Genomic DNA, 20,658 nt, shown 5'->3' with positions numbered 1-20,658 from the left:
TAAACATGGCAAGCATGCTCCTTCTGCCCTTGCGAATATGAAGACCATGTGGCTTCTCTGATTCACACTGTCATTCCTTCTCAACATTAAATATGTGTTCACAACAAAATAAACCATCCCTTACTTAAACTGAAATGGGCAAGGATATATTCACATAAAGGCCATCAGCATGGTTTTGGTTTTGATAGAAAATACTTTATTGTTCAATCAAGATATTTAGGGTGTTGGTTTCTAGTCATCACTATGTGCACAAAATAAGAGGAAGTACTGCGTATTTAGAGTCCTTATAAACAAGAATATATCAAAACCCAACTGAAATGTCATATGTTGACAAATGACTTATGTACAAGGTTTTTCATTTTGAAGGGAATAACAAGATTGTAAATCACCTAAATGTACACCAACAAAGGTTAAATAAACTATGGTATGTACATACATAGATTTCTATGTAACCATGTTAAAGAATGTGGATCTTCTATATTTTCTCACTTGGAAATCCTAAGTGGGAAAAGTAAGATACATGGTAGAGCATATATAGAAGAGGGGTAAGTACATATATTTGCTTATATACACATAAAATATCTCAGGAAGGATACACAAGAAATTATTAACACTTACTGAGGAGGGGAATCAGGCTTAGGAGACTTCATTATGTACAATATGATCCCTTTTGAATTTTGAACAATGTGAATGTATTACCTATTCAAATAACATAAATTTAACAATAAAGCTTGAGAATTATAAGGATTATGGGGGATCTACGCCTGGCTATTACCACATTCCATGCACTAGTTTATGTCTCTCTCACACCTTCTACCTGTAAGGATAACACATACATTATATTCAGACTAATGTATGTCACTCAAAGTCACTAGGCAAACTTTTTATGAGAAAAATAATATCCACAATAAATTTATTGCCTACTTCTAGAAGGTATGTCACATGGACTAGTGTTTGGACTTTGTATACTTTGATCTTCAAAAGCTAAGCCTGGGACTTCCCTGGTGGCGCAGTGGTTAAGAACCCGCCTGCCAATGCAAGTGATATGGGTTCGAGCTCTGGTCCGGGAAGGTCCCGCATGCCGCGGAGCAAGTAAGCCCGCACGCCACAACTACTGAGCCTGTGCTCTAGAGCCTGCAAGCCACAACTACTGAGCCTGCGTGCCACAACTACTGAAGCCCGCACGCCTAGAGCCCGTGCCGCAACAAGAGAAGCCACCGCAATGAGAAGCCCGCGCGCCGCAACGAAGAGTAGCCCTTGCTCACCACAACTACAGAAAGACCATGCACAGCAACGAAGATCCAACACAGTCAAAAATTAATTAATTAATTTTTTTTTTAAAAAAAAGCTAAGTTCAATGACTCACCCAAGATCACTGGAGGAGTAAATTGTGGTGCTGGAATTTGATTTAGGCTTGCACTACGCTAAGGCCCCTCATCTTTTTCAGTATATCCTAAGCTTTTTAGGGCACAGTGCCGACATTAAAATTGGGAGCTCCTTTTAGAGCTCATTAAAATCATCTGACTTCAGAGTTTACAGCCTAGTCCCACTGAGAAAGCCAAACTGCTCTGAGCAAAGACCAGGGCAAAGACAACATCCACTGCAGCTCCCACAAACCCAGTAAGAACCTGGACCCTGCAGATACAGGAGAATTAAAACTGACTAGTCTGAACTCCTCCTCCCAAGATCTACCCTCTCACTAAGGGAGACAGAAGTCAAAACAGCATTGAGACAATAACAGTACATTTTCCTCCAAGCAAAATGAATCCAGGCATTTTGCAGAAACACTATGTACATGAAGCAGAATCTACTGTTCCTAGGTCACCCTGTCTCGGAGAAGGAAGGCAGATCCAGTCCAGCAGAGGCCCACGTGGAAACAAGCCAGGCAGATCATTTCACTTCCTTCCTCCAATCTCCACGCAGCCAAAATTAATCACCTTGTAGCTCACCCACACTCCAAGGCTGGCTTGAAATAAAGGCCTGCCACCAGGATACAATGGCTCAAATTGAAGAGAAATTCAAAACAATTAGGAAGCAAAATTAAGTGCACACTCACCTGCCCACCACCAAAAGGAAAGAGAGAAGGTGGAGAGACAGGAAGTAGCTTTGAGAAGTGGCCTCAGAGCCTGATTGGCTAATGATGATTCCCTCCTCCTTTACCTTAAAAGGTGCTGAAATGATGCAACCCCCCCCCCCCTTCACCTACTTGTCTCTTTAAGGACCAATGATGCTACTTGCACTGTTTTTAGATTAAACTTTTTAAATCAAGTTTCCTTTTAATATACTTCGCACAAGCAAACATGGGCTAATTCGAGCTATTTACACACATTCTTGTTTAGTTGGACCTACTGCAAAGAATTTTCATTCCTTTGGGATAATTTCGTATCCTTTGTGACCTTAACATGGTTAATTTATGCAAGGTGACAGGTTTCATTATAAACAGTCTAGATCTACTCAAGTTAGAACTTACCGTCAGGGTAATATTCAAGTTAACAGGCTTAGCAGGAAAGATACTGGAAGAAGACATCCACCTGCAATCCAGGAGAAAGGATTTATAAGAAAGCCACACTGGGGTTTCCCTGCTGGCGCAGTGGTTGAGAATCCGCCTGCCAATGCAGAGGACATGGGTGAAGATCCTAAATGCCGGGGAGCAACAAAGCCCGTGCACCACTACTGAGCTCTGCACTCTAGAGCCCGCGAGCCACAACTACTGAAGCCCACGCGCCTAGAGCCCGTGCTCCGCAACAAGAGAAAGCACCGCCCGCGCACCACAACGGAGGGTACCCCCCACTCGCCACAACTAGAGAAAAGCCCGCGCGCAGCAACGAAGACCCAACGCAGCCAATAATTAATTAATTAATTAATTTTAAGAAAGAAAGAAACCCACACTGCCGACACCTCTATCTTGGACTTACAGCCTTCAGAATTTTGAGAAAATAAATTTTTGCTGCTTGAGCAACCCAGTCTGTACTTCTTAGTTATGGCAGCCCTAGCAAACCAATACACCGTGTGACCTTGAATAAATTACTTACATTTTTCTAAAGTTCAATTTCCTCAACTGTAAAATGGAGATGGTAATAATACCTACCCTGTAGGGTTGTTGTGAGAATTAAATAATATATGTAAAGCTCATAGCATAGTAAGCACTAAATAAATTCTAGCTATTATCATTATAAAGATTAAATGAGGTTATGCATGTAGAGAGCACTTAGCTCAATGTCTAGTACACAAAGAAAGCTCTACTCAGTATTAACTATTTTTAATAAACTTTGATTTTTATTGTCTTCCTATTTCCAAATTAATGCCTTTTAGACCAGTCTAGCTTGTTTGTGCCATAATTAAGTCAGATGCAACAGGCTTTGACGTATCTTGGAAACAGATTAACCAATCCCATCCAATCCAACAAACATTTGTTGAACACTTACATTTTGTTAGATTTATTCCTAAGTACTTGATATGCTTTTATGTTATTATAAGTGGTATCTTTCCTAAAAATTCTGTTTCTCCTTGTTTGAAGCTCTTTCATAAAGATAAAATTTACTCTTACATGTTACTTTCTAGCAGCCTTGCTAAGCTTCCTTATTGAGTTAAAAAATGTATCCCCCAGTTTCTTCTGGATTTTTTATCCGTAATCAAACCACATGCAAATAATGAGAAAAATTTATTTTCTTCTTTCTAAACTTTACATGTTTTGGTGACCAAAATTTCTCAATTTTAATATAATCAAATTTATCAATATTTTCTCATACTCAACGACGTTTGTGTCTTTAGAAGCCTGTCCCTTCCCTCAAGGTCTAAAAGATATTTATGTGTATTTTCTTTAAATTTTACTGAGGTATAGCTGATTTACAATGTTGTGTTAATTTCTGCTGTACAGCAAAGTGACTCAGTTATAGATACATATTTTTTCATGTTCTTTTCCATTATGGTTTATCACAGCATATTGAATATAATGTTCCCTGTGCTATATACCATAGGACCTTGTTGTTTATCCGTCCTATATGTATTAGTTTGCATCTGCTAATGGCAAACTCCCAATCCTTCCCTCCCCCACCTCTCTTCCCCTTGGCAACCACAAGTCTGTTCTCTGTCTTTTACGTGTATTTTCTACCTAAGAGTTTTCAAGTTTTATTTCTGAATGTCAGTCCTTAATCCATCTGTAGTTCACACACACACACACACACACACACACACACACACATCCGTATTAGAACAAACACAATTCTAGCCTTGACCTGGAAAGCCTGGCTTGCTGTGGGCTCTGGCGGCCTCTCCAGCTCATCTCACACCACACTTCCCGCTTTCATTGCTCCAGCCACTCCGTGTCTCTCCTCTTTACTTACTGATTCTTCTGATACAGCTCAACTCCTGTCATTTCCCTAGTGATGAGTTCCCCAGTTTGTTCTCCCATTAGAACTTCCCTTAGTACTGTATATTTCTTATAGCGCTTGTTGCTGCTGTACTTTTGCTTGTGTAATTGCTTGATTAATGTCTGTCCCCAACTAGACTCTAAGGTCCATGAAGACATGAACCATGTCTATTTTGGCTAAACTACCATATCCCCAGAACCCACCAAGGTGTCCAATAAATGTGCTGAAGTAATGAATAAATATCTATAATCTACATGAAAATCACCAATGCACTGGTTGTTCTTGTTAAAAATGCAGACTCCCAGTTTTTAATTCAGAGGGTCTGAGACAAGGCTTCAGGGCTATGCTCCCAGCGGGGTGGTGGTACCCAACCCAACTTTTCTAAGGTTCACTTGACCAGGTCTTCCGAGTTCATTAGCATTCTCTGTAGCTTCCACGCCCGTTGCATCCCTAAACGTCTGCTTACTCAGACCTTCCACAGCCTAAAAGAGGACGGGGGGGAGAGTAGTCTGAATTGGGTTATGAGGCCCCCATACGAGGTACCTCACCTCAGCCATTGAACTCACTTCGCTGGCCGTGAGTCTGTTCCAAGCTCCGGCTAAGGAGGCATCCGCCAGGCCCCTCCGCAAGGGCGGGGTCGATGGCATCTCCTGCCCAGTCTGCCCTCGCGCGGAGCCCCGTTCTCTGGGAACTCACCTCCCCGAAGCTCAGGGAGAGCCCTGTTAGGGCCGCTTTTGGCCCTAGTCTCAGACCTTCCCAAGGGACATGCGACGGAGTGACTAAACGCACTCAGCTCGTGGCCCCATCGATGAGCTTCCCTCCGCCCTATGCCGAAAGTTTAGCTCAAGCATTTATAAGGCTCCCACACCTAAAGACATTTGTCGGTTATGGTGACTTCCCGAAACATATTGCGACATGCAAATACTGCGGAGTGCACCTCCCCTGGCAACTCCTCGCTGGGACGCACGCGCGCTGCGTGCTCCCGCCTTTTGACTGCGCCGGCGATACTTGGGAGAGGGTTGATGACGTCAGCGTTCTGGCTCCATGGCAGCTCGGCGGCGGCGGGGGACAGGCGGCGGCCGGGCGCGAGGTTAGGAGTGTATTGTTGGGGGCAGAAGGCTGGAGGGCGGGAAGTCGGAAAAGGAACGGTGCCCTCTGCTATAGCCCTTCCTACTTCCATCGCCGCCTGAACCAGCCCTTGTCTTGGTACCAAACTTTGAAATTTTCTGTTCTCAGAGCTTTTGGGATTACAGAACTGTGTATGACAGCTTGTTGGCCTGTAACAACTAACTTAGTGACGGCACTATCTTAAATACCTAATGTCATCCAGTTAAAAAAAATTAATTGTAAGGTGCATCATTGTTTTATGTACCACTAAGCAAGGAGAAACGCTTCCAATTAAAACATGATTCACTACTTATAAGTCATCCATGGTAAAATGCATCCCAGTTTCAGAGATAATAAAATGCAACTCTTAGAACTGACTTATGATGAGATATCATACTCTGTGTATTGTGTTCTTACGTGCATAGGTCCACCCCACAAATTCGGTACTGTGTTGTCTTCCTCTGGATTTATCAGTTGGGGCAACCGAGGTACAAAGAGATGAAATAACTTCTACACGATTCCACAGCTGGAAGAGACAGGGCTGGGCTCTAAGTTAGGCACAGACTCCAGAGCACTCTAGTAACCATTATCTCATAGCACCTTAGGTAGTTTGAGGATAGATATTTGGGTGGTATTGGGGCACAAGTAAACAGAAGAGATAAGCAGGCTATGAGACTCATGCCTCAGGCCATGAGCTCACAAGGACCTCAAGGCTCCATTTTGCTTTGTTTAGTTTTATGTGGCTAGAATAGCAATTCAGGAACTCACACTGTTTTCAAGAACAGTGGTGTGGCAGTTATTATTTCTTTGTAAATTTACAAAACCATCTCAATCTATTTCTTTAAAAAGATGTTTTTTCAAAGTAGCATCATATTCAGTGTGTACTCATTCTTTCTTTTGCTTCTTTGCCCATGCTTCTTGCCCATTCTGTATCACTGAATGAAGCTGAAAGAGTTAATAATGGCAAAACAGCTACAGAAAACCCTCCACCTGCGAAGAAAATTCGAAAATGCCAGAAGATGAAAAAGGAGCCTGTGGCTGGAGGAAAGGCTGATAATGACAGGACGGAAGACAAGCAAGGTCAGCTCCCCGACATACATAGGCCAGGGAGCACCTGAGCCAGCAAGGGCGTCTCTGGGAGGGGTGAGGGTCGGCCGGGGTGGTGGGGGGGGGTATCCTGTTTTTTCAACTCTTATTTCTTCCTTTCTTGAAGGTATAATTAACTTTCTATCTTTTGGGCATACCACAGGACTAACCTACTTTCTCAAAATCTTCAGTTTCCTGTATTTGAGATGAATTGAGACCTGGACAGATCAGGAGTGCTTGGGAAGGGCAAAGTTAATTATGACAGGTTTCTGTCTAACCATGACAGATATTTTTGATTCCCATACAAGTAGATGTGGTACATATCTGTCTTTCCTCAGAGTCTGTGAAGACCTTGCTGTTAAAGGGCAAAGCTCCAGTGGACCCAGAGTGCACAGCCAAGGTGGGGAAGGTGAGAGACTCCCATTGATTTCTCAGGGAGCAGTTGTTCGTTTGTTATTGGGATTCCTGTCTGGAACATTGCTAGTATCCATTTTAGGAATGCTTTCCAAAATATTACTAGTGATTAACTCTCTCCAAGGCTGAGTGATGGCAGGGGTGGGGTTTGGGGGTAATCATCAGGGTGTTTTTTAGCATGGTTAACTTATGGAGTCGTCATCAGCTTTCCACACCTCATTCTCTTTCTCAGTTAGAAAATTGTATCATTATCAATGTTCTAATGAGAAACTGCCCTGGTATGTATGGCATGAGTTACTGATGAAGGGGAAAATGATTTGAAGAATACAGAAGAAAGGCTTCCTCTGGAACAGGTTTCCTTTAACTGAGTTAGACTGATTTGTATTTCTGTAATTACAAAAAGGCAACATGTTTTCATCATAGGAATGACAGTTTATGTGTAGAAGAACGTACTTTTGCATTTCTTTCCCTGGAAGGTGCATGTTGGTAGAGTGGGAGAATACTATCTCGAGGCATAAGAAAATTTAGAGCCTCGCTTAGGATCTCATCAGGGCTGTGACTGTACAAATGTCAATTTTTTTCTTTTCTCTCTAGGCCCATGTATACTGTGAAGGAAATGATGTCTATGATGTCATGCTAAATCAGGTAAGGGAAGAAACTATTTTATTTATGAGAATTTCTTCTTGATAATTATTGTTGACAGTGTCCCAGTGCCCAAATCTTTAATTCTGAAGTCCCTTATATTAGCCCCTAGGGGTTCATACTCCCAAGTACTCAGCCCTAGTGCACTCTACCTGATAGTGGAATCCTCTATGAAAAGCAGATCTTTTAGCAGATTTTATGTCTTTTATTGAACCTATGAACCCTCTGTTCATATCATTTTGCACATTTTCTGATAGGTTGTTGGTCTTTTTTCTTATGGGCTTTGAGGAACTTTATATAATGTGGAGGATAGTCCTTTGTCTATAATATAAATTGCTTATATATTTTCCAAATTTGTCATTTGCCTTTTGATTTTCCTTATGGTATACTTTTTGCCCTTACTGAAGTTTTACATTTTTATGTAGTTAAATTTCTTTCTTTCTTTTTTTAAATTTACTTTTTATTGAGGTAACATTGGTTTATAACATTATATAAGTTTCACATGTACAACATTAGATTTCTACTTCTGTGTGCACTACAGGGGGCTCACCACCGAAAATTTAGTTCCCATCTGTCACCATACAGTTCTCTATGCTCATCAGAGACATGGGCCTCTAATTTTCTTTTTTGTGTTGTCCTTGTCCGGTTTTGGTATCAGGGTAATGTTTTGCTTTGGGGGAGGTTTTTTAATTACTATTTCAATCTCTTTACTAGAGTTTGGTCTATTCACATTTTCTATTTCTTTATGATTTAGTCTTGGAAGGTTGTTATGATTCTAAGATTTGTCCATTTCTTCTAGGTTGTCCAGTTGTTGGCATATAGCTAGTCATAATATTCTTTTATAATCCTTTGTATTTCTGTGGTACTCATTGTTATTTCCCCTCTTTTGTTTCTGATTTTATTTATCAGAGCCTTATCTCTTTTTTTTCTGAGTCTAGCTAAAAGTTTGTCAATTTTGTTTATCTTTTCAAAGAACCAGCTGTTAGTTTCATTGATCTTTACTATTGTCTTTTTTAGTCTCTATTTCATTTATTCCTACTCTGATCTTTGTTATTTCCTTCCTTCTGCTGACTTCGGGCTTCATTTGCTCTTTTTCTGGTTCCCTTAGGTGTGAGGTTAGATTGTTTATTCAGGATTTTTCTTGTTTCTTGAGGTAGGCCTGTATTGCTTTAAATTTCCCTTTTAATACCACTTTTGCTGCATCCCATAGATTTTGGTATGTCTTATTTTCATTTCATCTTTAGTATTTTTAATTTCTCCTTTGATTTCTTTGTTGACCCAATAGTTGTTCAGTAGCATGTTGTTTAGTAGCATGTTGTTCAGTCTCCACATATTTGTGATTTTTCCAGCTTTCTTCTTGTAGTTGATTTCTACATTGTTGTAGTAGTTTCATGCCATGTGATCAGAAAAGATTTTTGATACGATTTCAATCTTCTTATATTTATTGAGACCTGTTTTGTACCTCAACATATCAATATGATCTATTTTTGAGAAAGTCCCTTGTGCACTTGAGAAGAATGTGTATTCTGCTGCACTTAGATGCAATGTTCTGTACAAATCTGTCTGATCTAATGTTTCATTTAAGGCTGCTGTTCCCTTGTTAACTTTCTATCTGGATGATCTATCCATTGATGTAATTTGGGTGTTAAAAGTCCCCAACTATTATTATGTTGCTGTCAATTTCTTCCTTTAGTTCTGTTAATAATTGCTTTATATATTTTGGTGCTCCTGAATTAGGTGTACATATATTGAAAAACTTGTCTTCTTAATGAATTGTCCCCTTTATCATTATGTAATGTCCATCTTTGTCTCTTGTTAACTTTTCTTCTTGAAGTCTATTTTGCCTGATATGAGTATTAATTATACCCGCTTTCTTTTGGCTGCCATTTGCTTGGAGTATCATCTTCCATCCCTTCACTTTGAGCCTGTTTGTCTCTAGAGCTGAGCTGAGTCTCCTGGAGGCAGCATATAGGTGGATCTTATTTTTTAATCCATCCAGCCACTGTGTCTTTTGTGGGGTTTTTTTGTGTGTTTTTAAATTTATTTATTTTATTTTTTGGCTGCCTTGGGTCTTCGTTGCTGCGTGCGGGCTTTCTCTAGTTGCGGCGAGTGGGGGCTACTCTTCGTTGCGGTGCGCAGGCTTCTCATTGTGGTGGCTTCTCTTGTGGAGCATGGGCTCTAGGCGTGTGGGCTTCAGTAGTTGTGGCATGTGGGCTCAGTAGTTGTGGCTCGCGGGCTTAGTTGCTCCGCAGCATGTGGGATCTTCCCGGACCAGGGCTCGAACTTGTATCCCCTGCAGGCGAATTCTTAACCACTGCGCCACCAGGGAAGCCCCACTCTGTGTCTTCTGATTGGTGAATTCAATACATTTACATTTAGGATGATTATTGATAGACGAAGACTTAGTATTGCCATTTCATCTTTTGTTTTCTGGTTGTTCTATATCTCCATTGTTTCTTTTTCCTTGTGTTTCTGTTTGCCAGTTTGGTTTGGTGGTTTTCTATGATGTTTTTCTCAGTTTCCTTTTTTTTAATGTTTAGTGCCTCTGCTCTAGATTTATGTTCTGTGGTTATCATGAGGTTTGTATAAACGTCTCTTAGATAAAATAGTCCTTTTTCTGCTGATAGCATCTTCATTTGACTATATGCCTTCCATCCTCTTCCTCTTCCCCTTTTATGTATTTGTTGTCTCAAATTATCCCTTTTTATGTTGTTTGTTACCAAATTGAAGTAGCTATAGTTGTTTTTTCTGCTTTTTTTCCCTTTAACCTTTATGCTGTTTAAACCTATTCTGATAGAGTTGCAATTTTCTGATTCTGTTTATCACCTTACTCAAAGTTTTGTGTACCTTTGCCTTTTTCTTTCAAGTAGAAGAGCCCCTTTCAACATTTCTTGTAAAGTAGGTGTAGTGGTGATGAACTCTCTCAACTTTTGTTTGTTTGGGAAAGCCTTTTTTCTCCTTCATATCTGAATGATAACTTTGCTAGGTAGAGTATTCTTGGCTAACAGTTTTTATCTTTCAGTATTTTGAGAATGTCATTCCACTCCTCTAGAGTTTCTTCTGAAAAATCTGCTGATAGCCTAATGGGCATTCCTTTATAGGTGATCATACTTTTTTCACTGGCTGCCTTTAAAACTCTTCTTTTATCATTGACTTTTGACAGTCTTAATGTGTCCTGGAGAAAATCTTTTTGTGTTGAGGGAATTAGATGCTCTCTTAGCTTCATGGAGTGGTCTATCAATTTTCTTCCCCAGGTTTGGGAAGTTCTCAGCTATTATTTCTTTCTGCTTGGTTCTTTTATAGTTTTAATCTCTTCAGAAAAGTGTTCCTTCTGTTCATTAATTTTATTCCTGAGCTCATTGAACTGCCTTTCTGAGTTTTCTTTTAGCTCATTGAGCTTCTTCATGACAGCTATTTTGTATTCTCTATCAGTTAGATCACAATATTCCGTGACTGTAAGTTTGGTTTCTAGAAAATTGTCATTTTATTTTCATGATACACTGTAACTGTGGTTCTTCACGGTGTTTGATGAGTTGCTTCTCTGCCAGTATGTCTGAAGTAGCAAACACCGCTCTTCTTTAGGTAAAGCTTTTTTTAAAATCTTGATTCTGAGGATTCAACAGGTTAGAAATTAGAGGCCTTTCTTTTGTTTTCCAGTAGGTGGCGCGGTAACACAAGTTTTTGGTTTCTCTTATCGGACCTGTCTCTAGTTATATTTGAGAGCACTTTCCACCCTCCACCACCTCTGTCAGGGGTCACCCGGTGCCCTCCTTATCACTGTTGTGCCTCTAAGGTCACTGGTGCTTTGCTGCTGCTGCTGTCACTGGCGTCACCACCTGGGGCACCAGGATGGCAGGAGCCTCCGTTCATCTGGGATCTCCTAAGTCACAGGAAAAGGCGTGGGGAGCCAGGTCGCCAGTGCCTCTGCGTTGTCTGGTATTGTTGTGTTCAGCCGGGAGCTGGCACTGAGGGTGAAGGTGCAAGGGCCAGAGTCATGGGCCCTCCATGGCTCCCCTGTCACTGCTGCCCAGTTACCTGTGGCTGCCGGCACCACTGCGGCCGGGACGTCAGAGTCCTGTGCACCGCCTCACCTGCTGCCGCCAGGTTCTCTGGGGGCGCGGAATCGCAGGCACCGCCTCCACTGCTGCCCCGGTTCCACCTCCTCTATGTGTCCCAGTCCGCCCACCTTTAGATGTACAGATGTGTGGAATTCTCTGGCATCCTGGAGTGTAAGACAGAGGCACCTTTGCTGAGTTGTGGATTTTTTTACTGGTTGTAGATTGAAGGGGAGAGATGAAGGGAGCATCTTTTCTCCACCATGATGCTGATATCCAATTTTTTTCTTTTTAATCTTTTTTCTCTCTGTTTATTTTTGTTGTTTTGGATAGATACTACACATGCCTGGTTAATGTATTTCCTGAATATGTCTTCATATTTGAATTGATTGATCTATCGTATATACTTTTAACAGCTACCTAGTATTCTTTTATTACCACTTTTTTCAGTTAAAATATCATGAGCAGATAGAAAAGATCCTAAGGCCCCTTTTTGTTCTACCATCTGCGACTTTATAATGTGAGCAGACAGGAGGTAGGAACAGGAAACACACTTAACAAAGAAGACTGCCGTGATGACCAGGGCTTGGCCTTACAGCACAAGCTGCTGTTCCTTATCGTGGACTGCTCACTCTCTTCACTCAGAGCAAGTTACTCACAGGACACCGCTTTTTAGATACTAGTCACATTTTCTCTGAATGTCTCCAGCTCAGGTCACATTAGGTACGGGACACATGTGGCAGTGGTTTCTGCCTATCCTCCCTCCCCTCCTAACGTCCCGCTCTCAGCTCATTGTCAGATTGCTGCAGCTGACAAACCAGAGCTGTAAGTGGAACTGCTGAAGAATAAGTTGTCTAAACAAACAAGCATAATAGTTACAGATCTTTGGGGCATCACAATTGTTTTCATTTGGAAAATAATTATTGGGAATGGATTGGGAGCTGGAAAATACATATGGCCTCGGAAAGATCTATGGAGGGAAGTGATGATATTTGACGTTGGTTAGAGGTTTTAGGAAGCTTCCAGCCTTTAATTCCTAGGAACTCAAAGTTTAATATAGAAACCCTTTTCCTCCTTTCTTATATCCTTACTCTTACATGAACCTGATTTTCTTGTCCCTTGCTGTCCTTTCCTCATGGCAATTACTGGTACCTGTGACCAAGGAAGAGTCATTGGTTTATGTGGCTTCCCTTTGCAAACTTCTGTCCTTTTATGTTCATATTTCTATCATCGTAGACCAATCTCCAGTTCAACAACAACAAGTATTATCTGATCCAGCTGTTAGAAGATGATGCCCAGAGGAACTTCAGTGTTTGGATGAGATGGGGCCGAGGTAATGACTTTTATTGTGGATTTGATGAATTATTATTCAGAAAGCCAGTAGCAACTAAGTGAGTAGCCAAAGGATCCTCTGGGTTTAAATTGGTGAAGTGGAGTTTCTATAACCTGTCAGAGGCTTAGGAATCAAACTGTGCTGCTTGAAATTGGGGAGTGGCCAGCATCCTCATTTGCAAGTTCCCATCGGAAAAACTACTAGCAGCCTGTTGAGGCTGAGAACTCTCCTGCAATTGGGCTGCTAGTGCTGTTCAGAGGCAACAGGATCGGTTCCCTAAGCCCTTCCACCTTTTCCTTCTTCCCTTCCTGCCCATTTGTCAGATGCTAAGCGGAGAGACCTTAGAGAGCTGGCTTGTTGCTATCAGAGAACTGTTCTTGGGTTGCGGGGCAGAGAACCATCTTACATGTGGCATTTACTTTGCAGTTGGGAAAATGGGGCAGCACAGCTTGGTGGCTTGTTCTGGGGACCTCAACAAGGCCAAGGAAATCTTTCAAAAGAAGTGAGTGCTAAGAAATGAGTACAAAAAATATCCTTCTTCTTCTTGGATATCTCTTCTCTAAGAATTTTATAGTAAGTGTGATTTGGCCTAAATGATAATGTCTTTCCACTGTGACACTGTATGATTGGAACACCAAATTGCATCCTTAGTTAGTGATTAAGTCACCTGGAACCGTAAAATTGACTAAAAACAGAAGAAGCTAATATATTCAGCACATGACCAACAATTTAGGAAATTTGGGAAAAATGAGATGAGACTATTCAGCTACAGTTTGAAAAATTGTTTTACTATGATATGAAAAACTTTCTGGAGTCTCTGGAAATGTTTCTTTCAGAGAAAAGGATTGGATAGGGATCTTTTGTCTTAAGTCTCAATGACTTTTGTGATGTTTGGGGCCTTTGGGAAGCTCAAGGGTCCTTTTTTCCCATTTTTTTTGTTCCCTTTGTCTCTAGAGCTTTTCTGTCCATTCAGGGTCCTAATTCAGAATCCAGATTTATGGAAAATTGATGTCGCAGGAAATAAAAGTTTGGAGATGTTCTTAGGAAATAATTATAAGCCCATCCCTAGTAGTAGACCCTTGTTTGTAAGATTTTCTCACCACCTTGAACTTTACAGATTCCTTGACAAAACAAAAAATAATTGGGAGGATCGTGAGAAGTTTGAGAAGGTGCCTGGAAAATATGATATGCTACAAATGGACTATACCACCAATACTCAGGTAAACTCTGACTATACGTTTAGGGAAGAACTGTTTGCTCTTAACCAGGGTGAAGTCTAGCAGAGTGACTTAGATGAGGTCCTAGTCTCTGTTATTTACTAAGGTTCTTATAAAATCTTAGGTCCTGTTTCCAGAAGTTTAATATTATGAATCAAGAGAGGAGTAATAAATAGTCAAACTGATAAAACTACATTTAAAGTTGCCTTCACTTCTAGTTATATACCACAGTTTAAAAAAGAAAAAAAAAATTTAATTTTGAATGCTGAGTTATAACCAGGATGCTAAAAGGATCTGTCCTGAAAACTGTCACATATCTGAAAAATGGAAAACCAGTCTTTTTAAGGTGAGAAGATTTGAGATACAATAGCTTCTTTACATACTTAATGATATCGTATTTGGAGGGCCTTTTAGACTTACTCTGAGTGTTTAACTATGGGAAGCAGAAGTAGGACCAGAAGGTGGAAGCCACACTGAGTACTCTAACTAGGTTAATAATGGAGTGGGCCTGTGTTCAAGCAGAGACTGATGTTGCCCTGCCAGGAATATTGTAGAGCCAGTCCTTGCAGGGAGCGTAAAATAGATCCTTTCAGATTTTATGACTTTTTTTTTTTGCTGTAGAGTGAAGAGGAAACAAATAAAGGTGAATCTCTCAAATCCCCCTTGAAACCAGAGTCACAGCTAGATCTTCGTGTACAGGAGCTGATAAAGTTGATCTGTAATGTCCAGGCCATGGAAGAGATGATGGTAGAAATGAAATATGATACCAAGAAAGCCCCACTTGGTAGGACTTCAGATTCTATCCTACATTCTCACTTCATATTTTAGTTCCTTTAGCAGGATACTTTATCACCATCATGATTTAAAGCTTGCTGATATTACTGAATAAAGAAAGAGAGATTTGGGGTGAGAGGTTGTGTGAGGGGAGGAAGAACAATTTTGAAAGTTGAAAGGTGAGAGTCTTTGTTGGGCTGGGACACAAATACAGTTTACAGGCTGGGACCCTAGTTGTGGAGTCTGATCTCTGGCTGGGTCTGCAGGGAAGCTGACAGTGGCACAAATCAAGGCAGGTTACCAGTCTCTTAAGAAGATTGAGGATTGTATTCGGGCTGGCCAGCATGGACGAGCTCTCGTGGAAGCATGCAATGAATTCTACACCAGAATCCCACATGACTTTGGGTAAGGCCTGTGCTGTTACTTCACTTTGGTCTTCTGCCCAACCATATCCCCTACATCACTCAGCAGCAACTATAATCTTTTTAATTTTTCATTTCTAAGGAAATGATCATCTTGAATAGCTGTAGGGCCAAAATGATTTATAGATAGCCTATTTAATCAGCTTATGAGTATGGGATGTGATCTCCTGGCCTGATTACAACCATATTCTCTGACAAAGTGGAAGTTACCAACTCAAGAGAGAGTGAGTGGGTCTAGCTATCCAACCAACATGTAAAACACCTTCAGGCATATCACCCTGTTTCCTATTCTTTAAGGTGACAATAACACACACCATTTCTGTGAACTCAAATGATGTTAGGTATATAAAATACATTTTATCTTTGTTGATTCTGCATTCTGGTGCTTACTTTATTTTTATTCCTCTATTGCTTTATAGAAGCCTGTGACCTAGAAATAACCCCGAGTGGTCAATAGGTATATTTCTGCTTCTAGATAGGACTTCATCCAAACTATTCCTTATTGATGTCAATACATCTTATTTTTAAAAAGTTCCCATAAAAAGGAATTTTAACTCTAGTCCCAAATGTCAAAATCTATATAGTTTGTTCATTTTATCCTACTCAGAGTATATGCATAATATCTCTATATTTTTGGAATTTAATATCTCTTACAGACCTCTATCAAATGGGAAACCCCAGTTTCTTATACCTATTTTCTAAAGGACCTATCTTTAGTCTGTTATTTTTAGTCATGTGCCTTTTGGCCACACATCAGAGAACTAATTATTGGTTATATCTCTGTCCTAGACTCCGTACCCCTCCATTAATCCGGACAGAGAAAGAACTGTCAGACAAAGTACAGCTACTAGAGGTGAGATATGTGTGGATTGGGAAGTATTACATCTCTTGTCTCAGGTTTCTCCCACACTGATTTTCTGTCTCATCTTGTCAGGCTTTGGGAGACATTGAAATTGCCATTAAACTGGTGAAGACAGAACTGCAAAGCCCAGAACACCCACTGGACCAACACTATAGAAAACTACATTGTGCTTTGCACCCTTTAGACCATGAGAGTTATGAGTTCAAAGTAAGAAAAATGATCATTTATTTTCATAACAAAATAAATGATCCACCCTTCCCCATCCCCCTGTTCTCTGACTACTTCTGGTTAAGAGAAAACTTTAGGGCAGAACTTCTATTTACTAGGAATTGGGAAGGTAGGGCTCTTTCTAGCTGCCCTTGTGAGACCATTTAGGCCAATTTATACCAGAAGCCCTGAGGTTCTTCAGCTCACCGTGGTCTCTTATAGAGTCCGCATCAGCCATTTCTTTCATTCTTCTTCACAGGTGATTTCCCAGTACCTACAGTCTACGCATGCTCCCACACACAGTGACTATACCATGACCTTGCTGGATCTTTTTGAAGTAGAGAAGGAGGGTGAGAAAGAAGCCTTCAGAGAGGACCTTCATAACAGGTCTCCATTTAGCTTTGGGTTTGGGAAGACATTCCCTTGCCTGAAGTGCAGTTATGGAACTTATAGAGAAGGATAGCGGAGACAGCTGTTGGTGTTTTTTTATGCTTATGGCCTATGTTTGCAGGAGAGCAAGAGAGAGTACAATAATATTGGCTTTTCCTTAGGATGCTGCTATGGCATGGTTCCAGGCTGAGTAACTGGGTGGGAATCCTGAGCCACGGGCTTCGAATTGCCCCACCTGAGGCTCCCATCACAGGTTACATGGTGAGTAGAAATTGAACCCTGGAGGTAGGTACAAGGGAAAAGAATACAATTTTCTCAGTCCTTCCCCCCCCCCCTTTTTTTTTCCTAGATTAGGATTAGGTGGTGACCTGGCATTGACTATGACCTTCCTTTCTTAAATTCCTAAGGATATCCCTCCTTTCTCCCCAGAAAGCAGAGATTCATTGATGCTTCTGCCATCTCTTGGAACAGAATTGTGAGGGGAAATGGAGAAGGGTCTATATTGTGTTTAAGATAATAGAACACAGGGTCAGTGGTATGAGCCTCCCTTCTAACACAATGGCTTTGGCAGTTGACCTTGTTTTTTATTTATATGTTTCAGTTTGGAAAAGGAATCTACTTTGCTGACATGTCTTCCAAGAGTGCCAATTACTGCTTTGCCACTCGCCTAAAGGATACTGGACTGCTGCTCCTGTCAGAGGTAAGGCAGGAACACATCCGTGATTTCTAGTTTATTATTAGTTCCTATTTTTCCAAAGAGAAAAGTTCAGCCACAGAACCAAGAGGTTCACCTGGGAGAACCTGAGAGGGAAGCCAAGTGCAATTTCCACTGCATTCGATTCTTCTGCTGGAGTAGGAGAAGAAAGTACTGATGGAGTTTTCTGTTTGGCTTTAAAGCCATTCATTTCAGTAGGATGTGGTCATTTAAAGATCCTTTTCTTTGCAGGTAGCTCTAGGTCAGTGTAATGAGCTACTAGGGGCCAATCCAGAGGCAGAAGGATTACTTCAGGGCAAACACAGCACCAAGGGGCTAGGCAAGATGGCTCCCAGTCCTACGTGCGCCATCACCTTGTAAGTACTCAGAGCCTGGAGGGTCAGAAAACTCCTTTTGGCCAGATAAGACTCTCTACTTTCTCTATACAAACTTCTGAACCAGAGGCAGATGTTGACACACATTCTTCCATTTGGCAGGAATGGGAGTACGGTGCCCTTAGGACCAGCAAGTGACACAGGAATTCTGAATCCAGAGGGTTATACCCTCAACTACAACGAATTTATCGTCTATAACCCCAACCAGGTCCATATGCGATACCTTCTAAAGGTTCGATTTAATTTCCTGCAGCTGTGGTGAATGTTGATATTAAACAAACCAGAGAAAATATGATCTTCAAGCAAGAAAACAGGCAACGTTGTACTTTAGATTTTCTCATATTTTCTGTAATAAAGACAGTACAAATCTTCCACTGGCTTCTTCGGGCTTTACTTCTGCAAGCACATATTTCTTCTGATGTTAGTGTATCTTTATTTCCAGGACAGAAAATATAGCTTCTCTGCGTATGCCACAGCTAGCTGCAGGTTACTCAGGATCCTGTTCTGTTCTTTCACAGCAGAATAGCCTCTGTGCATTGAGGGAGACTAATGGAGGTTAATGTTTTTCCCCATTTAATACAGTTTTTCTGCAAACTGGAGTTTTTTGGGTAGTATTATAGGAAGGGTAGATGCAGCAAAGACTGAATTGTTTCCCATACAAATCTTCTCACTTGCCTTTTTCCCCTGTTTACCACCTGCAGACCAGGTCTCCCACCACTTAGCATCCTAGGTCTCAGCAGATCTCCAAAATTTTGGGAAGCACTTGGAGGACTGTCACTAAGCCTAAATATATCTCAGGGAGGAAGAGAGAGAAGAAGAATGATTTTGATGTACCCCACTCCATCTAAGAAGTACCAAAGTCTAAAACAGATCCAGAGTCTTCTTGACTATTTGTAAACACATGCAACACAGATAAACACACACATACAACATACTTCCTTAGTAACAATGAAGGTTATTTAAATGAAAACAATAGCTTTAACTTTTTAGAGACCAGATTACCAATATCTATCAAAAATTTTAAATGTATACACCCTTTGACCTAAAAATTACAGATATACATGTTTACATAGATGATGTCACTGCAGAATTGTTATATGCAAAAAAACCCATAAATAAGGAACTAGTTAAATATATTCTCTCATTGAAATACTATGCTGCTGTTAAAACTAGACTATACACTTCAAAAAAATGTAAGAAAAGGGAATACTTCCCAACTCATTCTATAAGGCCGTATAAAACTAAACCCAGATAAAGATATCACAAGAAAATTATAGACCAGTATCCTGTAAGAATGTAGATACAGGTGCAGTGGTTAATAATCTGCCTGCCAATGCAGGGGTCACAGGTTCAAGCCCTGGTCCAGGAAGATCCCACATGCCGCAGAGCAACTAAGCCCATAAGCCACAACTGCTGAGCCCGTGTGCCACAACTACTGAAGCCCACGCGCCTAGAGCCCGTGCTCCGCAACGAGAAGCCACCGCAATGAGAAGCCTGCGCACTACAACGAAGAGTAGCCCCTGCTCACCACAACTAGAGAAAGCCCGCGTGCAGCAATGAAGGCCCAACACAGCCAAAAATAAATAAATACATTTATTAAAAAAAAAAAAGAAGAATGTAGATACAGGGACTTCCCTGGTGATCGAGTAGTCAAGAATCCACCTTCCAATGCAGGGGACATGGGTTCGATCCCTGCGTGAGGAACTAAGATCCCACATGCCGCAGGGCAACTAAACCTGCGTGCCACGACTAAAGAGCCTGCATGCTGCAACTACTGAGCCCGTGCACTCTGGAGCTCGTGCGCCACAACTAGAGAAGCCTGCATGCTGCAACTAGAGAGAGAAGCCCACAATGAAGAGCCCACGTGCTGCAATGAAGACCCAGCTCAGCTAAAAAAAAAAAAAAAGAATGTAGATACAAAAATAAAATACTATCAAGCCTAAACCAGCAAACCATAAAAAAGGATTATACAGCATGACCAAATGAGATTTACTGCAGAAATGTAAGTTTGGTTCAACATACAAAAATCAACCAAAATTGATGGTTGTGACTTTTGCCAAATGTAGGGCAAACGTCACATGACCATCTCATTAGATGCAGAAAAAGCACTTGGCAAAATTCAACACCCTTTCACGATAAACATTCAACAAACTAAGAATGGAAAGGATCTTCTTCAACCTAATAAAGGATGTCTATGAAAAACCACAAAATGACTGAAAGTTTTTCCCCAAAGATCAGGAATAAGACCAGGATATCTGCTCTTACCACTCCATTCAGCATTGTACTGGATTCTGGGCACAGTAATTAGATAAGGAATAGAGGGGAAAAGGCATCCATATTGAAAAGGAAGAGGAAAAACTATATTGGCAGATTACATGATCTAACATATATATAGATTAGATTACATGATCTAATGTGTATCTATATATTAGATTACATGATCTAATATATATATAAAGCCCTAAACAATACATGCAAAAAGAAATTAGAGATAATAAGTTCAACAACGTTGCGGGATACAAGATCAATACACAAAAATCAATTGTATTTCTATACACTAGCAATGAATAATCTGAAAAGGAAATTAAAATCCCTTTATAATAGCATCAAAAAAATAATTAGGAGTAGATTTAAATCACAAAACTTGTACACTGAAAATGACAATACATTATTGAAAGAAATGTAAGAAG

General features: G+C 40.7%; 2 protein-coding genes across 7 annotated transcripts in view; one reads left to right on the top strand and one right to left on the bottom strand.

Moving 5' to 3' along the window:
• Positions 1 to 5,224, bottom strand: part of CCNB1IP1 (cyclin B1 interacting protein 1) — a 33,370-nt gene extending 28,146 nt beyond the window's left edge. For 2 of the 5 annotated variants that reach the window (XM_082452383.1, XM_082452380.1), the window contains exon 1: positions 2,057 to 5,224. The gene's annotated coding sequence lies outside the window, so the exon portion shown is untranslated. The other 3 variants (XR_014261214.1, XM_082452384.1, XM_082452382.1) reach the window with 3 other exon arrangements.
• Positions 5,225 to 5,317: 93 nt separating this feature from the next.
• On the top strand, positions 5,318 to 18,340 carry PARP2 (poly(ADP-ribose) polymerase 2). 2 transcript variants are annotated; one of them, XM_082452402.1, is made up of 16 exons: positions 5,318 to 5,460; positions 6,423 to 6,557; positions 6,902 to 6,972; positions 7,572 to 7,622; positions 12,911 to 13,007; positions 13,434 to 13,509; positions 14,125 to 14,227; positions 14,846 to 15,008; positions 15,265 to 15,403; positions 16,210 to 16,273; positions 16,355 to 16,489; positions 16,749 to 16,876; positions 17,041 to 17,140; positions 17,481 to 17,579; positions 17,826 to 17,950; positions 18,071 to 18,340. In XM_082452402.1, the coding sequence occupies exons 1-16, from the start codon at positions 5,415 to 5,417 to the stop codon at positions 18,228 to 18,230; spliced, it is 1,692 nt and encodes a 563-aa protein (XP_082308528.1). In that variant the 5' UTR covers positions 5,318 to 5,414; the 3' UTR covers positions 18,231 to 18,340. The 2 variants fall into 2 exon arrangements, with proteins under 2 accessions (XP_082308528.1, XP_082308529.1); XM_082452403.1 differs by having other exon boundaries at positions 5,446 to 5,576.
• Positions 18,341 to 20,658: the final 2,318 nt, after the last annotated feature.

This window comes from Balaenoptera physalus (assembly GCF_965194825.1).
Source record: "Balaenoptera physalus genome assembly, chromosome: 2".
NCBI lineage: Eukaryota > Metazoa > Chordata > Mammalia > Artiodactyla > Balaenopteridae > Balaenoptera > Balaenoptera physalus.
The sequence above is the reverse complement of the archived record's forward strand: the minus strand, read 5'-3'. Positions and strand labels throughout refer to the sequence as shown.